Raw genomic sequence first — 7,724 nt, forward strand, 5'->3', positions numbered from 1 at the left:
CCAGTCAGTCTCACCTCCATCCTTGGCAAAGTCTTTGAAAAAATTATCAAGGCTCACATTTGCAAGAGCCCAGCAGGACAAATTATGCTGAGAGGAAACCAGCACGGGTTCATGGCAGGCAGATCATGCCTGACCTATCTAGTCTCTTTTTATGACCAGGTTACGAAATGCCTGGACACAGGAGGAGGGGTGGATGTCGTATACTTAGACTTCAGGAAGGCCTTCGATACAGTATCCCACCCCATACTGATGAACAAGTTAAGAGGCTGTGACTTGGATGACTACACAGTCCGGTGGGTGGCGAATTGGCTGGAGGGTCGCACCCAGAGAGTCGTGGTGGATGGGTCGGTTTCGACCTGGAAGGGCGTGGACAGTGGGGTCCCGCAGGGCTCGGTCCTTGGACCGATACTCTTTAATGTCTTCATCAGTGACTTGGACGAGGGAGTGAAATGTACTCTGTCCAAGTTTGCAGATGACACAAAGCTATGGGGAGAAGTGGACACACTGGAGGGCAGGGAACAACTACAAGCAGACCTGGACAGGTTGGACAAGTGGGCAGAAAACAACAGAATGCAGTTCAACAAGGAGAAACGCAAAGTGCTGCACCTAGGGAGGAAAAATGTCCAGCATACCTACAGCCTAGGGAATGACCTGCTGGGTGGCACGGAAGTGGAAAGGGATCTTGGAGCCCTAGTGGACTCCAAGATGAACATGAGTCGGCAGTGTGACGAAGCCATCAGAAAAGCCCTAACATCTATGAATCTAAGGGGTGCAGTTATCCCTGTACTTGACTGGAGCAGTGGAGCTGGGCATGAGTCACAAAAGGGCTCCTTGGAACCATGGGGAGGAGATGGAGCAAAGCATGCTGGGATGCCAGAGAACTGTGCCACAGCTTAGCATACAACCAGGAACTATACAGGCATTTGAAAAAAGTGTAGGAACCTCTTGCAGAAATTAGATATTCTTGGTTGGATGTGGAAGAACTTTCTCATAGATCCACATGATCCATCTATAAACTCACTAGGGGGACCAGAAGGGTTGGGGGGAGACCTTGTTTCCCCTAGCGCCCCCTGGGATAACAAGGAATAATGGCCACAAGTTGTTGGAGAGTAGGTTTAGATTAGACATCCGTAAAAACTACTTCACAGTTAGGGCGGCTAGGATCTGGAACCAACTTCCAAGGGAAGTGGTGCTGGCTCCTACCCTGGGGGTCTTTAAGAAGAGGCTTGATGCCTACCTGGCTGGGGTCATTTGAGCCCAGTTTTCCTCCTGCCCAGGCAGGGGGTCAGACTTGAAGATCTACAAGGTCCCTTCCGACCCTACTTCTATGACTCTATGAACACCTGTATGCTCATGGCAGAGTGACATTTCTCCTGTTAGCAATGTAATGCTTCTCCAGAACCTACGTCTCTTTACAGCCCCCCTTTGGGGACATCAACAAACTGAATCCCATGAACTTTATATCACAAACTGCAATTGCTAGTTTCAAATCACTCCAACCTATCCTATTACACCTTATCAAGGTCTAACTTGAAGCTATTTAGGTTCCTTGCTTCCAAACTACCTTGTTGACCCCAGAAACATATGCAACAAATAAGACTGTCTTTGATGTTCTACTTATTCTCAAGAGGATGATTCAGGGACAAATTTAGGCTGCCTGACACATTTCAAATTCAGTTACAGACATCTGCACATTTGGAGGCTTGGTATGGGCCTTCATTTTATCTCTGACAAAGGTGAAACTTTAATTTGGAATTTCCAGTCTTATAATACCTATATATTTTGCAACAACGACCCTTATTGTCTTAAAGTTTTTTTCTGACTTACAGTAAGTGATAGGTATCTTCAAGCTTAACAAAACATTTTGCTATGTAATATATAATGATGTGGCTCTGAAATAACGAGGCAGCAAATACTTTGTCAACACTGCCAGCTCTTGTTTATCCATATTTGTAATTTGTCTTTGTAGCTTTCCAGAGTAGAATTTTTTTATATTGAGTTTTCATATTTTTAATGCATTTGGTTTTTATCAGTCTAATAAATGGCAATATCAGTCACTAAAATATTATTTTTCTCATTATTCAAAAAATTGATAAATGGGTACTTTATCATGTACAAATGACTGCTCTTGAACATACTAAAAATTATAGATAATCGGTTTTAGTTTTTCATTCTATCAGCTATATGCAAAATATTATTCTTCGTTGTAAAAACATTAATGCAATATTGTGAATAGTACTTAGTTCAGAGTTATCAGTAATCTCTATCACTGCTACTCTGTAAATCATTTTACTGACATTATTTTAAGGAATGTGACCCCTGTTCTGCCATAGAAACATGGTTGTTCTGCAATTCAAGATCTCTCCCACTGGGAGAAGCATTCCCAATGAAAAAGTGAGTATGATTTCTTAATAATGTTCATTTAAGTGAGCAGCCCATTTTAATGCCATATTGTGAGAGACTAGTTTTAATCTTTCAGTAATTTGTATTTGATATAGAGTCGAATTAATGTGAAGAGAGAAATCCATATTAGGCCGGTCTCATTAAACTCTCAGAGTATATGTCTTGATGATAAAAAGGTACTTTTTTAACCTGAGGTTGCTAATATGATATGAAACGCACTCAATTCTTCATGGTGAAAACATACTTTTAGTACTTTGGTAGTCCTGTAGCCTGAATTTAAAGACGGAAAACAATTAAGGGGAAGGTGGGGAAGTAGCTTATTTTTAGAAATAAAAATTTTAAAAGAACCATTTTTCATTCAGCGGCAAAACACACAATGATCTTTAAAACTTATGTTAGAAAGTAAATACCAGAAGCAAACTAATTACTATCCCAAACTGATTTCTCAAATATTCCCCTCACCTGTAGAGGGAGAGGCATTTAGGGCTGTGCAAAGCTTGTCACTGATTCGATTCGGAGGGGATTCAAATTGATTTGGTGGCCAAATATCCAAATCCAAATTGAATCAGGAGACCCATTAAAAGGTCCAAATCGAATCTGAAGCCTCCAAGTCAATTCAGAAAAGATTCGGAGAGATTCGGATCAGCTGGGGAGAGGCAGGCACAGCTGGGTGGCTGCAGGTTCTCCCGCGGCTCCTTCGGCTGTGCCTGCCTCTTCCCAAGCAGGGGGAGCTGCGGGAGAAGCCCCCATGGCTGTCCTGCCAGGCTCCATCCTCTGCCCAGCCCAGAAGATGATCACAGACAGGCTGGTTAATGTCAGGCCACAACCTCAAACCCAGGGCCTCCGCCTACCCATCACAGTCACAAATCCCAATCTTCTACCTCCTTGCCTGAGCATCTAGGCAGTACGCAGGTGGCCAGGCAGGCTTGGCTGATCCTTTACACCAGAGGTTCTGAACCTTTTTCAGTCGACGTATCCCTTGGTCTCAGAGTGAGACTTCACGTACCCCCTTCCTATGGAAAATTAATTTTTTAGGCCCTTCGACCTGTGTTAGACAAATGTATGAAATAGCTCTCACATACCCCATGATGAGGCTTCACGTACCCCCTGGGGGTACATGTATCCCCAGTTCAGAACCGCTGCTTTACACCTTCCTATAAAATCATATGACTCTGAAAAGGAAGCAACCAGGCAACAGGGCTTAAACCTTAGCCAGGCTGGTTCATCCTTGCCTCGTATTTCTCCTGGCTCTCTGACTAATCCCTTACAACGTTAATACATGTGATCTGGAGGGGGAGGGGGAAGCGCTTTAATTAGAGTGTCTCCAAGAGCCACTCTAATTAAAGCACCTGGAGCATCTTGTGTATCGGCGTCCCTGCGCTTGAAAATGGCAGCAGGAGCACCATTTCTAAAGCTCAAAAGACCTTTAGATAAAATGCTGCCGCACGCTATTTTTGCTATTAATTGAGTCTGCTCCAACGCACTGTAATTACAGTGTGTAGGAGCAGCCTCGCTGATCATGTATAGGCACCCTTAGCTAACAACCTGGCTTGCCCCCAGACTAAGGTTTCCATTTGACTCTTCCTCTTTCTAATTTGACTCCTGGCTTAATCTCCTGAATGCCCAAAACCAGTTTCTTGACTCAGTTTCTCAGTCTGACCTCCTGGCTTCCTGACTCAGCCCATACCTGGATTCCACTCCCCTCCAGGTGGACACCATGTTCCCCGAGTGGTCCTCAATTTGGCTGCCCATGACACGACATGACAGTTGGAGAAGGTAGAAAGCGTGCTCTAGAAATATGTCTGTTACTATAATGCAAATACCCACACAACTCTATGTATCCACATGTTCTTGCCCTGTGTGACAAAAGATATTTTTGAAAAATCCTTTTATCTGGTCTGCCCTTTGGTGTTAAAAAAATGTTCCTTTTAATTAGACCATTTGAGTCCTAGAGCTTATTTACCATACAGATGGGTTTCAAAATAAAGGCAGGTATTGTTTCCATCTTTAAAAAAAAAAAAAAGCAAGAGCTATCTGGATGTAAAAAACATTGACTATAGTGTCTTATAGTATCTTTTAAGACTGATGCAGGTAGTTTGAAGGCAGCCTTCTCCCCCACCCCATGTGGTAATATAGCTAGTTAAAAATTATCTGTGCCTTGTCTCCACTAGGTTTTTACAGCAAGACAGCTCTCCCAATGTTCAGTCATAGTGCACTTTGCAGGGAGGACACAGCCTAGGTCAAAGCTGTCCAACTTCTAAACCCTCAGGGGCCACATGCCCTAAAGACTGCAAACTACATGACTCGCACCAGGCAAGTACACATACACTCCCCCAAGCTGCACCATGCAGCCCCCTCCCCTGCTGCCCACAACATGCAGCCTGAACTCATCCTCAGCTCCTCACACTGCACCATACTGCCCCACCCCCTGAGGCAAGGGCAGGAAGCAGCAGCCAGAGGAGGGAGGCGGAACCTGGAGAGTGTCTGCTATTGCAGTTGGAGCAAAGGAGGGGTGGGGGACAGAGTGGTGGCCGGGTGACAGCCTGAGGGCTGCAATTTAACCCCAATTAACTTAATCCCCTATCTTAGTTGATAGTTGGATAGCCCTCACCCAGGTCTTAATACAAGCCCTCCTTTACCTTTGGTTTACTACGTCTACCCTAGGAATTTATGTTAGTGTTCATGCTACACGAATGTAGAAACCCTGCTGGTACAAAAATACCTAGAGTTTTTGGAAATGACGAATTCCCCAAGAACTCCGATAAACCAGCCCAGAGTGGGGAATACAACTTCTGCTTTTGAGAAGCTGTGCAGGAAGTCAGTTTGTTGTTTAGGCTTCTCAGGCATAAGAGCCCTAGCTCACAAATCCCCTCCTGAGAGATGTATAGTTTGCAGAGCTTTTAGTCCACCCAATGTGCTGGTAACACAAAAGGAGCTCAGCAAAAGCTCTCTTTAATGGGAAGAAAGGTCTAATGCTCCCCAAGAATCTGTCGAAATTCAGATGATGACAGTACCTCAGGGCTTCTGACCCTGAAAGGACTTGTAACCTAGTAAGAAAACGTGTATCAAAGTAATGTCAAGAAAAATGTTCCTTTAAAAAATTGCAAAATCTTAATGAAGCATTACTATCCCATGCTACACTCTAGAGCATTTTTAAAGATAAGCAGAACATGTTTTGAAATTGGTTGTGTGATACTTTTGTTAACTTACCCCTGAAGAGTGCATAGTGGCCAGGTTAGCTGGATGAACCATTTGGACTGAAGAGGAGCTCCGATTTAAAGAATGGGACCTGTTCCCAGAAGATGGACGCTGCATGTGTATTGCTGGTTTGGCTGAATAGGGACGTTGCTCAGTTTGCGACTGCATAGTTACAATTGAGATTGAACGGGGACAGCTTACTGAACGCCTCATAGGACTTCTGGAGGATGTGGAGGCTGAATATGATAGACTTTTCATATTTTTATTGGAAAGCTTCCAGTGTATCCTACCTGCAAACAAACACAATGTAGGAGGCAATTACTTACTATCCCTTTACCACCTTTTCTTTTGTCTTCTGAGCAGAGTTTGTTTCTGTTGGGCAGTAAGATTAGGTTCCCTAATAAATATTTTATGTAAGTGTCCATTTCATTCCCTAAATCAGTCTTTATCAAAAGAGCTCAAATCCTCTTGTCTGTACACTAGTGTTGTCAAAGGGTGCATACTTCTGAGGCCTCAAAATGACAGAATCTATGGTTGCTGAGTTTCCCTTACACAGGAAAAGATGGGGGCAGATTTTGTTCATGGGTCCTATAGCTACAGACCCAAGCTCCCATTCCGAAGGCTCATCATCCTTGCACAGAGGCATCGCGCTAATTCACTCAACTGATGTCTTCTGCAGTCCTCGGTGAATAAAATATGCTGTTACAAAAAATATTTTTTTGGCAGTAGTACCAAAATGCAATACTGTTTTGACAATCTACTATAAAATACAAAACAGCATATTGTACATACCAGGTTAGTTCTTTAACATTATACTCTCAAAGCTACTGGACTATCAAAATAAAATCTTATTTATATCTGGACAGCAGCCCCATCTGGAAAAATCTTACCTTCTGGGCTTTGTGAGACAAGAGTTAGTTTGGATTGTTATCTCTTTAATTTCCCACAAAATGCATGCTTAATAGCTTAAAAAAGAAGTAACAACTTGACTGGCAACTCTGCTAGAACTACTATAAACAGAGGAGCATGGACACCACTTCTGAATATAGCCCATGTGTATCATTTTATTTAGTATTCTGGCAAAAAAATGCAGAGGTGTTTTTAATTATTAATTCCTATTTAACTTGATCTGGGTTTTAAAAAATAAGAATAAAACAAACCTGCTGGTGAAATCAGGTGGTCCTGTGTCAAGATACTGCATGTCTATTTTCTGGCCTATTATTTTTGATCCTGCTAAGTTCCACATATAGGAATATCTTGTATAATTATTTTTGCGTACTGGATTTAAACAAAATTGCAATCAATTCACTTACCAGATCGTTCTAAGGGTTTATACTTATTTTCTTCAAGATCATAGGTCACTTTCTTTTCTTTTTTCTCATTGTGATATTCCTTTTCAGTTTCTTCTTCCCATTCCGACATGTTGCTACTGCTGTCACAGCTACTTTCACTGCTATAATTCTTGTGTTTTTTTATGGTTTGTGCACTTTCTGGCATAGAACATAGGGGCTACAGTGAAAAATAAAATATACATTAAGTTCTTTCATAGTCTGAAAGGATCATCGTCATACCTAAGTCACCAACCAGGAAAGCCTATAAGCATATGCTTAAGCCCCACTGAAGTACACTTGAAGCACGTGCTTAACCTTAAGTCATGTGCTTACATATATTATTAAATTTGGACCTTAATGAGCCTTCATTGACAACAGAAGTACACTTATAACAGCTAATATTTACAAATGTTCACAAAATACTACAGCACATTTTGAAGGAATCTTTAATGGACAGAACAAACATCAGCACCTTCTCAGTGGTTCAAAATGTTGAAATTCCATCTTTTAATTGATTTTTAATCCCTACATCTTTTCATGCAGGGAAGCTATAACTTCTATAACTTATTAAATACAGTAATATACAGAAAACAAGTACAGCAGATAACTTTTGCCAATACATTTTTTAAAGAGTTAGGGGTGCAACGATAGAGATTTTGGGAGCTGATACCAATAGCCGATTTTTAAGGAGGCATATCAGTCGATATCAATCCGATTTCTGATACCAGCCTGCCAGCTTGAAGAGCTGCATGTAGCTGGTAAGTCTGGTGTGCTAGAAGGGAAGTGGGGGGG

At 42.2% G+C, this 7,724-nt stretch overlaps 1 protein-coding gene across 9 annotated transcripts in view; it reads right to left on the reverse strand.

Annotated features, from left to right (window-relative positions):
* The window catches only part of TTLL7 (tubulin tyrosine ligase like 7), a 131,368-nt gene that overhangs the window by 36,855 nt on the left and 86,789 nt on the right, over positions 1–7,724 (reverse strand). For all 9 annotated transcript variants that reach the window (XR_003095586.1, XR_003095585.1, XR_003095587.1 and 6 more), the window contains 2 exons: positions 6,915–7,110; positions 5,614–5,891 (listed from right to left, as the gene is read on the reverse strand). Coding sequence is in view for 6 of the 9 variants with exons in the window: in XM_025211528.1 (XP_025067313.1) it covers positions 5,614–5,891; positions 6,915–7,110 (474 nt within the window). In the remaining 3 variants the exon portion in view is untranslated. The remainder of the gene's footprint in view (positions 1–5,613; positions 5,892–6,914; positions 7,111–7,724) is intronic.

The sequence above is a fragment of the Alligator sinensis genome, unplaced genomic scaffold, assembly GCF_000455745.1.
Source record: "Alligator sinensis unplaced genomic scaffold, ASM45574v1 scaffold32_1, whole genome shotgun sequence".
Lineage (NCBI taxonomy): Eukaryota > Metazoa > Chordata > Crocodylia > Alligatoridae > Alligator > Alligator sinensis.